This window comes from Thermoascus crustaceus (genome assembly GCF_041956765.1).
Source record: "Thermoascus crustaceus strain CBS 181.67 unplaced genomic scaffold VTN00scaffold_1, whole genome shotgun sequence".
Taxonomy (NCBI): Eukaryota; Fungi; Ascomycota; class Eurotiomycetes; order Eurotiales; family Thermoascaceae; genus Thermoascus; species Thermoascus crustaceus.
The window spans coordinates 3,202,116-3,219,152 of NW_027192527.1; the positions used below are offsets into that span (position 1 = coordinate 3,202,116).

The 17,037-nt window shown below is 49.1% G+C and overlaps 5 protein-coding genes across 5 annotated transcripts; 3 read left to right on the forward strand and 2 right to left on the reverse strand.

Annotated features, from left to right (window-relative positions):
- Positions 1-797: 797 nt before the first annotated feature.
- On the forward strand, positions 798-2,602 carry VTN00DRAFT_1118 (uncharacterized protein; the record flags this gene model as incomplete). Its single annotated transcript, XM_069427190.1, has 5 exons — positions 798-870; positions 926-1,290; positions 1,371-1,773; positions 1,852-2,205; positions 2,271-2,602. The coding sequence occupies 5 exons, from the start codon at positions 798-800 to the stop codon at positions 2,600-2,602; spliced, it is 1,527 nt and encodes a 508-aa protein (XP_069291820.1).
- Positions 2,603-2,789: 187 nt separating this feature from the next.
- VTN00DRAFT_1119 (uncharacterized protein) lies at positions 2,790-3,209 on the reverse strand (the record flags this gene model as incomplete). The annotated part of the gene is made up of 1 exon (XM_069427191.1): positions 2,790-3,209. One exon carries the CDS (start codon positions 3,207-3,209, stop codon positions 2,790-2,792), a length of 420 nt encoding a protein of 139 aa, XP_069291821.1.
- Positions 3,210-5,854: 2,645 nt separating this feature from the next.
- Positions 5,855-13,197, forward strand: VTN00DRAFT_1120 (uncharacterized protein; the record flags this gene model as incomplete). The annotated part of the gene is made up of 10 exons (XM_069427193.1): positions 5,855-6,028; positions 6,223-6,353; positions 6,433-6,620; positions 6,771-6,872; positions 6,939-6,995; positions 7,416-7,456; positions 8,098-8,243; positions 8,327-8,813; positions 8,863-11,591; positions 11,649-13,197. 10 exons carry the CDS (start codon positions 5,855-5,857, stop codon positions 13,195-13,197), a joined length of 5,604 nt encoding a protein of 1,867 aa, XP_069291822.1.
- Positions 13,198-13,764: 567 nt separating this feature from the next.
- Positions 13,765-16,014, reverse strand: VTN00DRAFT_1121 (uncharacterized protein; the record flags this gene model as incomplete). Its single annotated transcript, XM_069427194.1, has 10 exons — positions 13,765-13,783; positions 13,895-14,092; positions 14,166-14,259; positions 14,336-14,576; positions 14,644-14,732; positions 14,802-15,019; positions 15,078-15,344; positions 15,400-15,430; positions 15,494-15,641; positions 15,742-16,014. The coding sequence occupies 10 exons, from the start codon at positions 16,012-16,014 to the stop codon at positions 13,765-13,767; spliced, it is 1,578 nt and encodes a 525-aa protein (XP_069291823.1).
- A 573-nt stretch (positions 16,015-16,587) lies between these two features.
- VTN00DRAFT_1122 (uncharacterized protein) lies at positions 16,588-16,849 on the forward strand (the record flags this gene model as incomplete). The annotated part of the gene is made up of 2 exons (XM_069427195.1): positions 16,588-16,705; positions 16,776-16,849. The coding sequence occupies 2 exons, from the start codon at positions 16,588-16,590 to the stop codon at positions 16,847-16,849; spliced, it is 192 nt and encodes a 63-aa protein (XP_069291824.1).
- Between the last annotated feature and the right edge of the window lie 188 nt (positions 16,850-17,037).

A 17,037-nucleotide genomic window follows, 5' to 3' on the forward strand; every position in this document is an offset into this window, starting at 1 on the left:
GATTAATAATTAATAATAATAATAATATTTTCTCATTTCAGCAGCTTAGGCTTCGGAGTTAAAGCAAGCTTGTTACTGCAGATGCGGAGTATACTAGGGTAAGCTTTCAGGAAGAAAGTTGACACCCTTGCTAACATTGGCTGTTTTGCAGTTTATCCGCCAACAGTCTCTTTAGTCGCTCCATTCTCCATTCTGCACCCCGGACTATGGGTGGATCCTAGCTGGCTACCCCGGATTTTCTCCAGAAATCAAACAAAAAAGAATTCTTGATCCCGGATTTCTCCCAGAAGGCGTCTCTTCAAACCATTTGATTGGAAAACGTCTCTACTTCTTGTCATAGGACTGATGACTACTCTTGGTAGGTTCCAGAGATAACGAATCATAGTTACGTCTGGTTTGATCGTTGCCCAGATGTGACACCGCCAAGTCCTGATTCTCGTCCTCGACAGGGATCGATGAAAGGAACAACGCGACAATGCCGGCGTAGTTATGCTTTTTTTATTTGCTGTGGCCAAGTACCCTCCCAGCGATTCACATTTATCCTACGCAATTATCCGAATAGTTGGGAAGCTGGCACAAGCGCGCATTCTATTTGAGAGAAATACCTAATGATGTCCATACGTCTTGTCACTGGTGTTACTTTGATTTAGATACCCCGCATTTTTAAAACTATTTATATTGCGCATGGTTGCTATGATGTCGTCGCGATCCGCTGTACTCCGTAGTTGTACAGTGTTTCCGTTTCTTTCCTCCCAGAGCAGTGAAGGCCTCCGACCATCTTACTGATTAGAGATACTATGGGGAAGTCTTTTACCATAGGATGTTCAATATTTGCGACAACTGGTTCATTCATCTATGGCTATGACTCTGGTGAGAATGCCGTATATACGCTGCATCACATGTCTTTTCGAGATCACTCGCTAAGGTCTGTTCAAAGGCATCATCAGCACAACCCTTGGCCAGGCATCATTCCCAGCCTACTTCAACAATCCCTCCGATAATTTAACAGGAGCAATTGTGTCCACCTACTCCGGAGGCCAGGGCGTTGGCAACCTTGTTGGCGGCTACCTAGGAGATAAGCTCGGTCGCAAGAAGACAATATGGCTCGCAGCCAACCTTGCACTCGTTGGAGCTATCCTACAGACCGCGGCCGTCTCGATATCTATGTTTCTTGTTGGCCGTATTCTGGCCGGTTTTGCTGTGGGACTCGTGTACGCAATTAGCAGTATCTATAATGCTGAGATCGCACCACCAAAAATTCGTGGTGTTCTTGTCGGACTGCAGACGCAGGTTAGCTTTATCCTTCTTGCTATCTTAATTGTACTATTTCATGCCTATCTTGGTTTCCAAATGCTGATATCGAATGAAAGCTCATCTCCCTCGGTTACGCGACATCAAACTGGATCGGTACCTTCGGTTCTTTCGCCAAAGGAGACGCAGCATGGAGACTCCCTCTGGGCATTCAGTGCGTGCCAGCAGTGATCCTGATCATCGGACTGTTCTGGCTTCCAGAATCACCCCGCTGGCTGATCCAGGAGGGAAAGTATGAGAAGGCACACGCGGTCATCAAGAAGCTACATTCAGACATCGATCAAGGCTCCGATTTTGTCAACAGGGAGTTTGATCAGATCAAGAGGCAGATCGACTACGAACGTGAGGTCACGATCAAGTCATTCTGGGCACTGTTTTCCAAGGCGTCGAGCAGGAAGCGCCTCATGCTCGGAATCTTATTGCAGGTCTTTCTCCAGACTACTGGGATCAATGTTGTGAACTGTGAGTGACATGAGAAAACAAAAACCCAGTCCCTATTGTCCATCTAGTAGATACTCATATCCAATGTTTATCTACTAGACTACCAGACAACCCTCTTCAAAGGCGTGGGGATCCAAGGCCGCAACGTCCTCTGGCTCTCCTGCGGCTACGGCATGATGGGCCCCATCGCCAACGTCATCTGCCTTATGTACATCGACAGAGTCGGTCGGAGATTGCCGCTCGCGTGGTGCTCCGTTGGACTTGTGGTCAACGTGACGTTACTGACGATCTTCAGCAAAGAGTTTGCGGGATCAGATAATGTCGTGGGCCAGGGCTTCACGATCGCGTGGATGTTCACGTTCTCATTCATCTTCTCGCTGGGTTATAATGCCATCCAGCTCGTTTATATTGCGGAGATATTTCCCATGGCTTTGCGATCGAGGGCAACGGCTAGTATGTCTGAACTGTTCTTTTCGCCGTCAAGCAATGTACTGTAGATATGTTACTAAGATGATCAGTCTGCGCCTTCATCGGCACCGCCACCGGCCTCCTATTCAACCAGCTCTCCCCAAAAGCTTTCAACAGCATAGGCTGGCGGTACTATATCGTTTTTCTCATCTGTGACGCCGTCGCCGCCGCGTGCTTTTTCCTCATCTTCCCCGAGACAAAGGGCAAGTCGCTCGAGGAGATCGCAGAGATCTTTGGCGATCAGGTTGCGTACTCGGAGAGGGTGGGTGTCGTTGGTGTGAAGGACATAGGAGGTGCTGCCATGGGCGAAGTTGGCGCTACCGTCGTTGGAAAGAAGAGGGATGATGACCATAATGGTATGGCAGTGCATATTGAGAGGTAGGTAAATAGGTGGGGTCTTATCTAGATACATGCTTCCCTACCTAGGTGGGTATCCATAGATTGTGTCAAACATATGTCTCTTTTCTTTCTCCTCCCACCATCACCACAGAGCAGTAAGATATACCCTTGATCTAGACAGATCCCGAAAAGACTCACATGAACTGGAAGAGAATAGATCTATACAAAGATTATTGTGTAGGCCGAGTAGTAACCACTGGGCTGTCAATCGCAGCTATCTTTAGCTTCGTACGATCAAGAAATTTCTCCTCATCTGCTGCGATCCTGGCAGCATTCTCTGGTTCTGTCACTATGGCATGGAATGCATTGAATGCAGCGAGATCATCAAAGACCAGCTCAGCATACGCGTCCCATGGGAAATCACCAGGCTGGCCCGCAAAGATGGCCGGTCGGTGGTTTTCATTGGTTGGATCTGCGGATGCGAGATCTTCTGCTCTGCGCGGGAGGTAGAAGCGGGTGTGAGATGTTGGGAAATTTGGTCCCGCCAGCTCCAGGAGGAGTGGGATGTGTGAGTGTTCGTAATGATCCTTGAACTGAGCTGGAGTAAGGCCTGGCTTACGCCAAGCGAAGACCACGACGGTGTACGGCATGATGGAAGCACTGCTGTGATGAACCAGTCAATTGTGAATGGAAGGATAATGGAAAGATTGAAAAGAAACGCGACAGGATCTTGCACAGCCATACCGAGGAGGATATACCAAGAACCAAGAGCTTTGTATGTATTGTTGTTCTTCTTGTTGTCGTTGTGGTTTTCCGGCAAGGCGACACTGGTAGGAATTGTTTTTTTGAAGAGGGGCAGTGCAACGGCCCGACTCTTCTTTATTGAAGTTCAGCCCCTATCTTTCTGAATACCGCCGAACGTAATGATGGCGCACTACTTCAACTGGTTATAACAATGAAAGAATAAATAACCTGTCAGATATTAGTTGCATATAGCCTAGCATAGCTGTTCCCAAGTATCTACCCTATTGGGCACCAGTATACTCCCATGCCGAGCACCATTGGTCAGCACCTACATATTAGTCCAGCCCATGGCGGTCTTACGTGCTTCTAAGATATCCATTTATATGTTTATTAACCGCTGATGATGGGCATGATAATCATTGATGGCATCTACTGGAGGTTTACCAGTGGCCCTGACTGCCTCATCTGGACTTGAAATCCCAACGTTATGAGTGTCTGGCGAAGAAGCATTTCCAATCTATGCTTGACCTGTGAACCCGCCAACAGGATATAAACCTCATAGGCAGATAAAGGCCCTTCGGGTGCACTGTCAAAGCTTCACAGCACTTGATTTGGATACTGCTCGACGATCAGCACTCGGGGATGAGGATGTTGCCAGCCCCTCAATCCCTCAGGAGCCATGCTAGTGCACAGTGCATACAAACTGTTTGAAACCGGTCAACTATTGGATGCTTGAGAGCCCTGACACCACGTTGCGTCTTCAGTCTTACGGAGCCAAATTGAATCCGTAACCTGTTATATTGTTAAAGGCTATCATGGACCATCTTCCAATGTGGAATTCCTGTGTAGTTGGATTCTAGCCCTAATTAGTGTGAAAAGGGCGGGGGGTGATACGGCGGACTCTGGATATGCAGTACAGACTAAAGCGATAATTGTAATTGATCTGATCTCGTGATCTTGTAGAGAGTTTGCTATTTCTTAATAACCCCACCATCCGTCCACCTCCTCGCTCGATTGTGCCTTTGGCACGCGACGCCAGATCATGGCGAACCATAAACTTGGGGGCCTAAAGGCCATCAAGTAGGGGGACGTTGTGTACCAGAGCGTAGCATGATCCAATCAAATGCGCCGGCGCCCAACACCTTGCATATGCAGACTTTCTTCTTAAGGGCCGTCATAGAGGGTGAGAATCCCACCTGGGCCAGAAAGCAAAAAGGTACCAAATTTATTTACTGTTTACGCTTAATAGGAATAGGAAAGAAGGAGAGATAAAATTATTAAAATGATCACGCCATCGATTAGGACGCAGGCGCTCAGTAGTAGGTACCTAGGTAAGTAGTCTAGGACATAGCTGAGAGTAGCTCAATAAGTAGTTATCAGGCCTAACATCCCTGAAGGAGATCCTTAGTTATGTATGCAAGCCATTATTACGCATGTATGCTATTATCGCTCAGGAGTGATGGTACCTACGTGGGGCTCCGCATTGTGGGGGACCTGAGTTACGAGGTAATGTGATATATCAACGTTTCTTCAAAAATATTATAAAGTCATAGCAAAGGAAAATGGTGATTACATTAGGTATGTATGGTGATTCCTTTATTGCAGGGATTTTAATCTCCGAGGGTTCTAGAATAGATGTGTGCTGACTACAGTAGACTCCTGTCAGCCAAGGAACATTAAGTAGTGAGTACTTTTGATTGCACCTACATCTCATGGCCTCTTTTTGTAGTCAGAAGGTATTAGGTAGTCTATATGGTTCTAGGGTTCTTGGAATGTAATATTCTACTGATGAGATCTTGTAGGGAATGGGATATTCGCCTGGCCCAACCATTAGTCCGAAGCGAGTTCCTTCGCACAACCTGGGGTTCCTGTAATGGTGGTGGGGCTCACTAAGCCTTGACCTAGTGGCAAGTGCTAGTATGAAGCAAGCGACAAGACGGCGATATGCTGGCGTCAAGCAAGGGAAGATATAGCGAAAGGTGTCAAATAGATTGATATTGAGCGATCTGCTGATTCCTAGGAGAAAGGAATCAGCCCTCCTTATATAGATCTATCTACTAGGCCCTCAGGACTCAGGGACCCCAAGGATCCCCGACGCTTGTAAACACAATATAGCAGAATATAGCAAACAAGAGCTCTAACCGATGTTGCACAGCAGGAGGGGCGCTGGTCTCGCTGGCTTAGTGCTGCCTATGACAGTTCCGAACCTCATGCAATATAGACTTAATATATTACACCCGTAACCTACTGAGTCTATAAGAAGATCTCTTGACCCTGGACATTAAGGCGTACCATGATCACCACAAATACCACAAATCCAGAACATGAGCTGCACGCAACCAAAGCCAAGCTGAAAAAAAGTATTACTTTTGTGGATCGTCTTGACCTGGTTATCTAATTATGGTCAAACAGCTGTCAAAGCTGAGGCTGGGTAGATATACACCGCTCTGTCCGTAAACCTTGCTGTCTATTTGTGCCAACAAGTCGTCTAATGTTTATACATAATAGATAGCATTAATCATTCCCCGAATTTCATCTTACTATTGCCATCATGGAAATTTTCAGAGCTCGCCTCATGATGGGTGTACCAACCCGGCTCGACATGTTCAGCCTAGGTGCTACCGCTGGCCTCATTATGCACCACGGTTGGCTCATACATGGTGAATCGCATGTACATACCCCAGCCATTGTGCTGGGCCATACTCTGATATTCGCTTGTTTGATTGTGGGTTCTATTTTTCTTGAGAATATGAGAAGCAGCCATTATCACCCGGAGCTCATAATCACCGGCTATCTCTCCGCGCTCTTTACCAGCATCGTTGTGTACAGACTCGCCCTCCATCGCCTGACACGGGCTGGGTTTCCCGGGCTAGCTGGCGCACGAATCACAAAGTATTTTGCGACTCTAATTGTGAACAGCTACTTGACGACCCCCTGCGAGCACCAGATATTGCGTATTACTTGATCGAAGATACGAAAGCCAACTACTCCGCAAAAGAGGGTCGTATGTGGCGGAATGGAGATAGCATAGTTGCCATCGTCGCGGGAAGGTACCTAGATAACCCTCCAGATCAATACACCTAACCCTTCTTCCAAGGGAAGAAACCTGCTGACGCGTGTAAAATCCAGCGAACCGACTGCGACCACCCTTATGGGAATCTTCTGTGAGCTGGCCCGGAATCCCGCTCACGCCCAGAAGATATACGAGGAGGTTAAAGACCTGGATGTGCGCGATGCAAAAGCTCTATCAAAATCTCCGCATCTGGAAGCCGTTATCGCCGAAGGACTGCGCCTGTATCCCACCCTTCCAACAGGAGGTTATTGAAAGACCAAGGAGTCTGGTATCGCCGTTGGAGCGGGATTTATATTCCGCCGTATACGACGGTAGTCGCTCCACGATACATCATCTCGCGTCGTGCGTGTTCCATCCGTTTTGGGTTCATCATCCCTGAACTAACGCGATCTAGGGGAGGACTGTTTCAAACGAGGCAACGAGTTTATTCCAGAGCGGTGGTATGAAAGACCAGAGATGGTCCGCAACAGAGCTGGGTACGCACCTTTCGGTACAGGTAAGGCATAGTCTGTTGCTATGCTTTGCTGTCATATATGCATATATTGACCGGTACATGCAAAAGGCCAGCACAGCTGCCTGGGACGAGCTCTCGCAACCGATATCATGAGGCTTGTCACAGGTCGGTTGGTAAAGAAGTATCACATCCAGCTGCCACCTGGCGAAACCGGCCAAGACGTGGCAAGCGACTTGAAGGATCAATTTACCACGAATCCCGGACAATTGAACCTGATATTCGAATTGACAAAGCAGGACGGCATGTCTTAATTTGTAATTGTCTCTGCTAAGCACGCGCAATATTCCTTTCCTAACACAAATGGCAAATTCTGATTTCCTTGGCCGCAAACGTGTAGCAGGATTTGGAGAATCAGGGGTTTCTTCATTTGCACAGAATCTAGGAGGTAGTATATATCAATTCAGTTAATTTCCAGAGTATCCTGTTAATAAGGAAAATGAGAACGTTATCAACTAAGTGATACCCAGATCGACGAAAGTGATAATCGCTAGTATGAAGGTATTGTTGCCTCTGAATCCGTCGCAGTGTGGATCCAGAAGTTCGTGGATGGAAAGAAGTTTGTAAGAGTACGTTGGAAAGATTACTAGGCGCCTATATGGTGATTTGCCTGCCCTCATTTTCCCGAAAAGTATTGTTCACGGTGAGACTCTTGCATTGGAGTATGCACAGTGTACATTTACTAAATCAAGAAGTTGTTGGAACGCGGCAGAGAAGCGAGGCGCGCTGAGACGGTTTGTTCCCGCCAAGCGGGGCGGTGCATCCCTGCCGAGTGGTGAGCGTCCGAACAACACAGTTAAGGGACGCCTAATTTCTCCATCCACACGTGCAGATTTGGATGAACTATTCAACAAGAATAATAATGGCAGATGCTGTTTTACATCTTCTCATCGTGAAAGATCGACAGACCATTCTCGGCTGGCAGGGGCCTTGGCTCTGCAGATCCATCGGAGAACATACTAAACATCGGCTTCCCGTCACGTCGGAGATAAGCCCTTCCGTGTTTCCAGCCCTGAGCTAGTCTCTTGGGCTGTCTCATCAAGACGTAAACCGCTTTTCTCTGTCCAGCCTCGACCGATTGTGCGGTATACAGAGTGCAGGTATTATGGGCTGGCTTTTGATCTCAACTGCGAGCTGGGACCTGCGAAGCATGCCTGTTTCTACATTGAATTGACCTCTGTACCTTCTAGCTGCTTGGCGCTCCTGGCAGTGGGAGCGATCCCTGGTCGTTCCTGGACAAAATTCCGGCTACGGACAGGCAACAATGAACCTCTTCCTCAGGCAGATCTGGACGTTGATCGTCAAGAATCTGCTCATTACTCTTGTGCGCCCATGGTTCACAACCCCTCTTCGAGCGTTTGTTCTTCCGGTTGCCTTTATCGGTTTTATGTCAGCAGCCCCCCGCAATCCAAATGGACGAAATGACTAACACGGACCAGATCCTATGCGCGCAACCTATTTGTTCAGCCGTCTGTTTACGGAATTTCCGAACCTGCGCCTCTCCGCTCCTTTGAAGATGCTCTGGCCTCTGTTACAGGGGGGAGGGACAAGGTTGTCTTCGTAAACAATGGCTTTGTCGGCGGCGACATTGAACGGGTGATAGCGCAGGTCGCTGAGCCTGCAAAAGCACGAGGCGATAAGGTTGAGATCTTATCCTCGGAGAGTGAACTGCGCGATGTCTGTCGAAGTACGCTTCGTGGTGTTTCGGCGTGTATTGCTGCTGCTGTATTCTATTCCTCACCCAACGAGGGCCCAGGTGCAAGATGGAATTACTCTCTGCGGGTCGATGGGGCCCTTGGTGCACGAATTGACACCGAGAAAAACACTAATGACCAGGAGATATATCTCCTTCCCTTCCAACACTCCATTGACTGGGCAATTGCCAATATCAATACGACAGTCAACAAGGATGCTCTTCCTAATGAGGTGAGTTCATCCCTTGTTAATCAACTACCAGGTACTAACCTTATGCCAGATTATGGAATATTCGTATACGTCCTTAACCCAACAACAACGTGAGGACCAGATTCGATCCAGGTACATGGGCGCCGTCATCGACGTCTTAGGAGTTGCTATTTTTATCGGCATTGTTGGGGTCACGTATCAGCTCACAGGCTTGGTCGCATCTGAGCGCGAACAAGGCATGAGTCAACTGATTGACTGCATGATGCCGAATCTGTCCCGTTGGCAGCCTCAAGCTGCTCGTTTCATCGCTGCGCATCTAGCCCTTGACCTCATTTATGGTCCAGGATGGATTATAACGGGAGTGATCCTGAAGTTTGGCGTTTACAGCAAGACATCCGTTGGTATCACTATCGTCTACCATATTCTGGCCGGTCTTGCCCTTTCTTCTTTCTCACTCTTCGGCGCGTCTTTCTTCAGGAAGGCGCAGCTCAGCGGGATCTCTGCGGTCATAGCCTGTCTACTTCTTGGTGTGATAGCTCAAATGGTCGGCATAACAAGTAACGGGGCCGTCGGCATACTGAGTCTCCTTTTCCCGCCAATGAACTATGTCTTCTTTTCTATATTCATGGCACGATGGGAAAGGCAAAACCTGGCCACAAACCTTGTCAAATCGGCTCCTGACAATCCGTGGACGATCCCTGCGATTGTGCTTTGGGTTTTCCTCATAATCCAGATCATCGTCTATCCGTTCCTTGGTGCTCTCGTTGAACGCGTGCTATATGGGACTGCGTCGAAAGATCGTAGTGTCACAAGACAGAATGGCCCGTCTGCTCTCAATGTGGACAATTTCACCAAAGTGTATGAACCAAGCTGGTTTCACAAGCACATCGCACCGGTTTTTGGAAGCCAGCGACAAAGTGTGCTCGCTGTCGATAATCTCACCCTCAGCGCCATGAAGGGAGAAATCATGGTCCTACTTGGGGCTAACGGTTCCGGAAAATCTACCACCTTGGATGCCATTTCCGGTCTAACCAAGATCACCTCCGGCCAGATTAGTGTGAATTATGACGAAGATGCGGGTGGATTCGGTCTTTGCCCTCAAAAGAATGTCCTTTGGGACTCTTTGACTGTGAAGGAGCATGTCAGAATATTCAATAAGCTGAAAACTGGTGGCCAAACTGACACGGAGGACAAGCTGTTGCAGCTTATTGAAGCTTGTGACCTGGGCAAGAAAGTAAACTCCCGCTCTAAAACACTTTCAGGAGGGCAGAAAAGAAAACTGCAACTCGCAATAATGTTTACTGGAGGCTCATCTGTCTGCTGCGTTGATGAGGTGTCTTCTGGCTTGGATCCAATCTCTCGCAGGAAAATCTGGGACATCCTGCTGGCTGAACGGGGCGCTAGGACCATTCTCTTAACCACTCACTTCCTGGATGAGGCTGAACTCCTTGCTGACCACATCGCAATCCTGTCGAAGGGAACACTCAAAGCTCAAGGATCGAGTGTTGAACTTAAGCATAAGCTAGGTTCAGGGTACCGGATCCATGTTTACAATGTTCCCGGCTCAGAAAAGATTCCTGCTGTGCAGTTCGATGGCATTCCAAAGGAGGTTAGCTACGATGAGACGGTCTACACTGTGCAGGATCCGTCGCACGCTGCAGAATTCGTTGCAATGCTGGAACAAGAAGGAATCATGGAATATCGTGTTAGCGGCCCTACAATTGAGGACGTGTTCCTCAAAGTCGCTGCAGAATTAGGTGCCGATTCTCCAGATCCCAACGTTGAAGATGTCATCGACGAGCATCCAAAGGAAGACGACCCCAAGGATGAGAAGGCCATTCATGCAGTACCGCAGCTTCTGCCTGGTCGACGCATTGGAATGGCTCGCCAAGCTTGGTACCTCTTCCTCAAAAGAGCGACGGTTTTGCGCCGGAACTTTTTGCCTTATTCTGTAGCCTTCTTCATCCCTGTGATCGCGTCTGGCCTTGTGACTTTGTTCCTCAAGGATTTCACCAGAGCTGGTTGTTCCGGAGTTGGCATATATACAGTAAGCCACGCTCAATCATTGACATCTGACGATTTCGATCTTGTGGTTGGACCGTCCAGTAGGGTAAATCCTGCTGCGCTGGGCAGCTTCTCCAATTCACTAGCTGGATCTTCGAGATCTCCCGGAGGAACCCTCGAGAACTTAACGGATAATATGCGAGTCGTTAATACCCTTCAGGACTTCAACGACTACATCCACAATAATTTTGCTAATGTCACTCCCGGGGGTTTCTACCTGGGCGATGCTTCCTCCCCACCGACGTTCGCCTGGAAAGGCGACAACGGAGACCTCCCCCTTGCCGCAATTACGCAAAACGGGCTGGATAATTTTTTGACTAATATATCAATCAGCACTCAGTTCCAGTATTTTGATATACCGTGGCAGCCTGATGTTGGCAAAGCTCTCCAGCTTATCGTCTACTTCGGTTTGGCTATGGCTGTATATCCAGCCCTCTTCGCCCTCTATCCGACAGTTGAAAGGCTAAGAAACGTTCGAGCACTGCACTACAGCAATGGGGTTAGGAGTCTACCTCTGTGGTTAGCGTACCTGGCTTTTGATTTTTGCATAGTCGTTATTACGAGTGTGCTGGCGGTCATCATATTCAGAGCCGTCTCCAACATCTGGTATCACTCGGAGTACCTGTTTGCTGTCTTCTTCCTATATGGACTATGCTCTACATTGTTGTCTTACATTGTTTCACTCTTTTCAAGGTCCCAGCTGGCAGCATTTGCCTTTGCAGCTGGTGGACAGTGGTACGTACCGATTTCCAATGGAAATAGCTCGCGAAACACTTTGCTAACGCTTATCAGTGTCATGTTCCTTCTTTATTTCATTGCATACCTTTCTGTGCTTACTTATGCGCCCGCCACCAAGGTCGACCACTACGTCAATGTCGCGCATTTTACCATCGCCACGGTTACCCCCGTCGGCAACCTCGCACGATCGATGTTCACGGCATTGAACATATTTTCCATTCTCTGCAGAGATAGAGAAGTTGCCTCATATCCAGGAGAAATAACTCTCTACGGCGGCCCCATCCTGTATCTAATAGTCCAGTCCTTTATCCTGTTCGGTTTGCTGCTCTGGTTCGACAGGGGACTGCTCCTCTTCTCTAGGAGCCGAGGGAAGTCAAGGCCGGAAGATATCGAGAAGACAACGGACACCGTCGACGAAGATATATCGAACGAACTCAAGCGCGTATCAAGTTCCAACGACGGCCTGCGTGTTTTGCATCTTACCAAAACATTCGGCAAATTCGTCGCCGTCCAGGACGTCACATTCGGCGTCTGCAGAGGCGAGGTGTTCGCGCTCCTGGGCCCCAACGGAGCAGGCAAGACAACAACAATCAGTCTCATCCGGGGCGACATCCAACCGTCATACAACGGGGGAGAAATCTTCGTCGAGAATGTGTCCATACTGCGTCACCGCGCAACTGCGCGCTCCCACCTTGGCGTCTGCCCCCAATTCGACGCCATGGACCAGATGACCGTGCTCGAACACCTCCGCTTCTACGCCCGCATCCGCGGCGTCTCCGACGTGGAGCACAACGTCCGCGAAGTCGTCCGCGCCGTCGGATTGACACCCTACGGGCACCGCATGGCGGCCAAACTTTCTGGCGGGAACAAGCGCAAGCTCTCCCTCGGGATCGCGCTCATGGGAAACCCAACCGTCCTACTCCTCGACGAACCCTCATCGGGGATGGACGCTGCCTCGAAGCGTGTCATGTGGCGGACCCTCGCGTCCGTCGTTCCCGGACGCTCACTAGTCCTGACGACACACTCGATGGAAGAAGCGGATGCGCTTGCCAACCGAGCGGGTATCATGGCGAAGAAGATGCTCGCGCTGGGCACGACAGAATATCTCCGTCGGAAGTATGGACATATGTACCATGTCCATCTAGTGCATGCGCAGGCGCCACATACATCGGGCGAAGATATGGAACGGATCAGGGATTGGGTTGGGGTCACTTTCCCTGGCGCGGTCATCGAACAGAAGACATATCATGGGCAGTTGCGGTTTAGTGTTCCTGCAGCAGCAACAACAACATCCCCACACGACGATGTTACCACTGACAGTATCAGTATCAGTGACCATGACCATGACCATGACGGGAACAGAGAGGACGAGATCCAGCGTGACACCACGCGGAGTGGTTTTTCATTACCTCAATTCCCAACCAACACCCAGAAGAGCAAGAATAAAAAGAGTAGCGGCATCAGCACCCTATTCTCCCTCTTGGAGCGGCACAAACAGGATCTAGGCATCCAGTATTACTCCGTCAGCCAGACGACGCTGGATCAGGTGTTTTTGACTATTGTCGGGAAGCATAATGTCGAGGAGGAGAACACAGGTGATTAATTAAAGTCGGGATTGAGGAGGATCATGAGGAGTAATCTTTGATCAGCTCTTTAAATTAAGAGGGCGAAGGGATAATAATATGCTGCAATTCTTCTTTTCCTTTTTGCATGTTGTACGATTCCAAGTACTGCACATATAGGACGTCTACTTCGAATAGAGTCACCTTAATGTTTTGCTTCTTCTTTTACGTTGTCATTTATTCATATTTATGGATGGATGGATAGATCGAATCGATGACTTATCTGACTGACTGCATATAGACAGATAGGAATCATATATCATCATATAGCGAGGGAGTAATGGCCGTAAATGTTTCGAAAGGACAAAATAAATGGAAACGGTCACAGGAGGAAATTCCTATGCCGATGTCCTCCTATTTATCCTTCTGCCTCGTTTCTGTATCTCTCCTCCCACTAATGACACCACTAGTTACGCAGGAAGGGTTCTCGACACGTCCAGCCCCGCATCCATCATTAAACCGATCAATGAACAATTCAAAGACTCATCCATTTATTCATCCTCGTGATATATTCTCGAACGACGATAACGGACCCGACCAGACCAAGGTCAGTATATGTATCGGAAACTGATAAGTTAAGCCAGGTTAGCACCGTAAAAGATAAACCCATAAATGAATAATATAGTGTAGATCGAGCGGCAGCGGTATAAAACGAGGGGAGCAAGGTCCGGCGCATACTTCAAATTCTCTCTATCAGTCAAATCCAAGAACGCGGTGGCGTTGAGGTCTCGCCCCTCGAGGCCACCCTCCATCTGGGACTGGATGCGGTCGCGTTTCTTGTTCTCCCATCGGAGGAGGAGGCCCAGGGTGATGATGACGACGACCTCGATCAGGTGCGACACGATCATGGACCAGATGCCGAGGGAGTAGGTTGGGCTGGTTGGATGTTAGCTAGGGATACTTGCTATTATAAGGAATATTTTTTTTGTATACTAGGGGAAGAACTTACGATTGATCAGACTTGTAGAAGAACGGGCCCGCAATGTTCCCGGTACAGTAGCCGAGAAAAAGGACGGCGTTGGTGACGACCTTTTTCGTGTGGCCTGTTTTGTAGTTTGTCCTCGTCAGTATCCCAGATAACATAGATTTTATCACGGGAGGGGCATTCCCGATACTCACCTGCAGTATTTGCGATCTGCATACTGAGAATCAAGACAAATGCCGCATTGTACGGCCCCGTCAAGTAGTAGCAGATCAGACGGCCGACCTTCCGGTCCAGGGGCACGTAGCGGAGACCGAAGGCGCCTGCAATGTTGGGTAGCAGGAACAAGACGATGAACAAGCATCGTCTGTTCTGGAAGCGGTCGTTGAGGTACACGCATATGAGGATGGAGATGGCGATGAGAACACCGTATGGGATCTGGTTGAAATGGCCTGCGTTAGTGTTGTGCACACACCCCGTACAGTGGTGGGAGACTTCAACTTACCTGCATGAGAGTCGTTCCCAAGGTTGAGAATCCAAATCCTTGAATAATGAGGGTGCCAAAGTTCGAGATTCCCCCATTGGGAATGTTGCCTATGGATTCAGATGTCAGTTTGGATCTGATTTGCTAGTAAATCGGGTTGTAATTAGATATAGACATACCGACGGTCCCGAGGATAAAGAATAAGTATAGCTTGTAGTCCAAGAATGCCTCTTTGATTTGATACGGCTTCAGACGCTTGTTTTCAACGCCTGTTTGGTTTTCACGGATGCGTTCGACGGCCAAGCGACGTTGTCTCTTGGTGAGACCCGGTGCGCTGACGGGGGAATCTGGGAGGAGGATAAACATGACAATACCCCATACAGAGCAGAGCGCGCCGCTGTAGCGTATGATCAGTAACCTCCAACTTCATGGTAGGATTAGACATGGTCACCTACATGACCAGAAACTCGTACTTCCAGGATGGCAGTGCACCCCTGATGTTACCAATTCCATAGCCCAGCAACCCACCGAGGGCGATTCCGAAGCCATTTGCAGTGTACCAGAGGCCAATTCTCACTGGCTGCTCCTTCCTAGTGTACCACATACTAGTGATGAGCATGAAGGCGGGGTCGGAGCACGCTTCTGCAGCTCCTCCGAGGACTCGAAGGACGCCCAGGGTAGCGAAGTTATGGCAGGCTGCTTGGATCATCAAGAACACACCCCTGGAGAGTCACGTCAGTTGTTGCTTCTTACGTTACGATAGTATCCCCCACATACCACAGGAAGATGTTGAAACCAAGATATTTTCCTGGAGAGCACAAGTCAGTCAGAGAGCTTGGAGGTTTCAGGGAAATTCGCACGGATGGCGTACCAATGGGCAAACGTTGCAGCAGAAAATTCGTGGGAAAGGCCCAGGCCAAGAATCCAAAGTAGAAGAGACTGCTCAGCCAGTTGTATTCCGTACCGTGGAGGTTCAGATCTTCACGGATTCCAAAGATGGCCGCATAGCTGAGGGTTGTCTGACAGATAACAGGTCAGTCAGCCTACAAATAGTTCGGTACACAACAGCCGGGAGCTATATAAGATTGCAGAGTCTGCTGTCTCCTTTGAGAGTCATACCTTGTCAATATAGAAGAACGCGTAGCAGACCGCCAGATAAGGCAGGATCATAAAATCAATTTTCCATAGCAGCCTCCTGATCTCCTTAGGATCGATCTGCTCATTAAGCTCCGCAGGGTCAGAGAAGAGAGCCATGGCAGTATCTCCATCGCCGCCCTTGGTCATCTTCCATTTCGATTGTTCCTGGCTACCTTCCTCGTGAGTGACCGTAGGCCCATCTGGAGTGATGTCCCCATGGCCAGAGGTTGGCCCGGACGCGGACTTTTCACCCATCTTGACACCAGCTCTTTCTGCTGAGCCGTATAGAGCTATGCGTTCGATTCTCCTCCAGATAAGTAGATAGAGGAAGAAAATCAAGGTGAATTCAGAGCAGCAGAGAAAGTTGATGTCACAGGAAAGAAAGACAGAAGCAGCAACGGAAGACGGACCAGGTCGTACGAGCAGGAACGGGCTAGAAGCCAGTATAACTACCATGTATCTAGCTGACCTAGTCACGGAGTAGGTACCGCACACAGCTCGTATCCTGTAGCGGCCCACTTTCCGCACCACCCCGCGAAACGTGCCATGATGGGATCAAAGCAACCCGGGGAAGTCTGCGGGGAAGGATGTCCACTCGCAGCTTATCCGATGGTGGATGAAAACGAGGCGGGGGAAGCCCGATGAAGCTCTTCTCGTGCGAGAACAGGGAGAATTTCCAGCACTGAGTAGTCTCTACATAGCTCGAGAACGAAAACCCCCGGATGGCAGCGTGGGGGAACGTGGAGGGACGTGGAGGTCGCGTGGGGGCAGACACGGAGAAGTACGGGGAAGCTGGGGTTGCTCGATGGGGCTGTTTCCTATCCCGGGATGCTCGTTGCGCCGGGACTTGCTGTCCGCGGCAAAAGCCCAGCAGATCGCGTCCATGCTGCTCTCAGCCGGACGCTCATCGCCGCTACGTCGGGCACTCCTCCAACCAGGGTTATTGGTATGTCATCCCTTCGGACATCTTCCAGAGCAGCGTATGTAGGTCGTCTTAGCTAACTCTTGAACAATAGCCATGTCGACATACGAGGTATCGCATCGAGAGCCTTCTCAATGTCTCCAGTTACTTCTTCCTTGGAATCACTAGATCCCCAAGAGCCGTGGATAGGGTCGTATCCAAAAGAACATGATGAACGGTCAAGGAGAGTTGAAGAGCAATATGCTTACGAGAAAAGGAACTCCAAGCGGTCTATATGTTGATTCTAGAGAAGGAAGATGAAAAGTTAGCAGAGTGCAATAAGGACAGCCCAGGTTATGCACAGGATGTATGTGCTT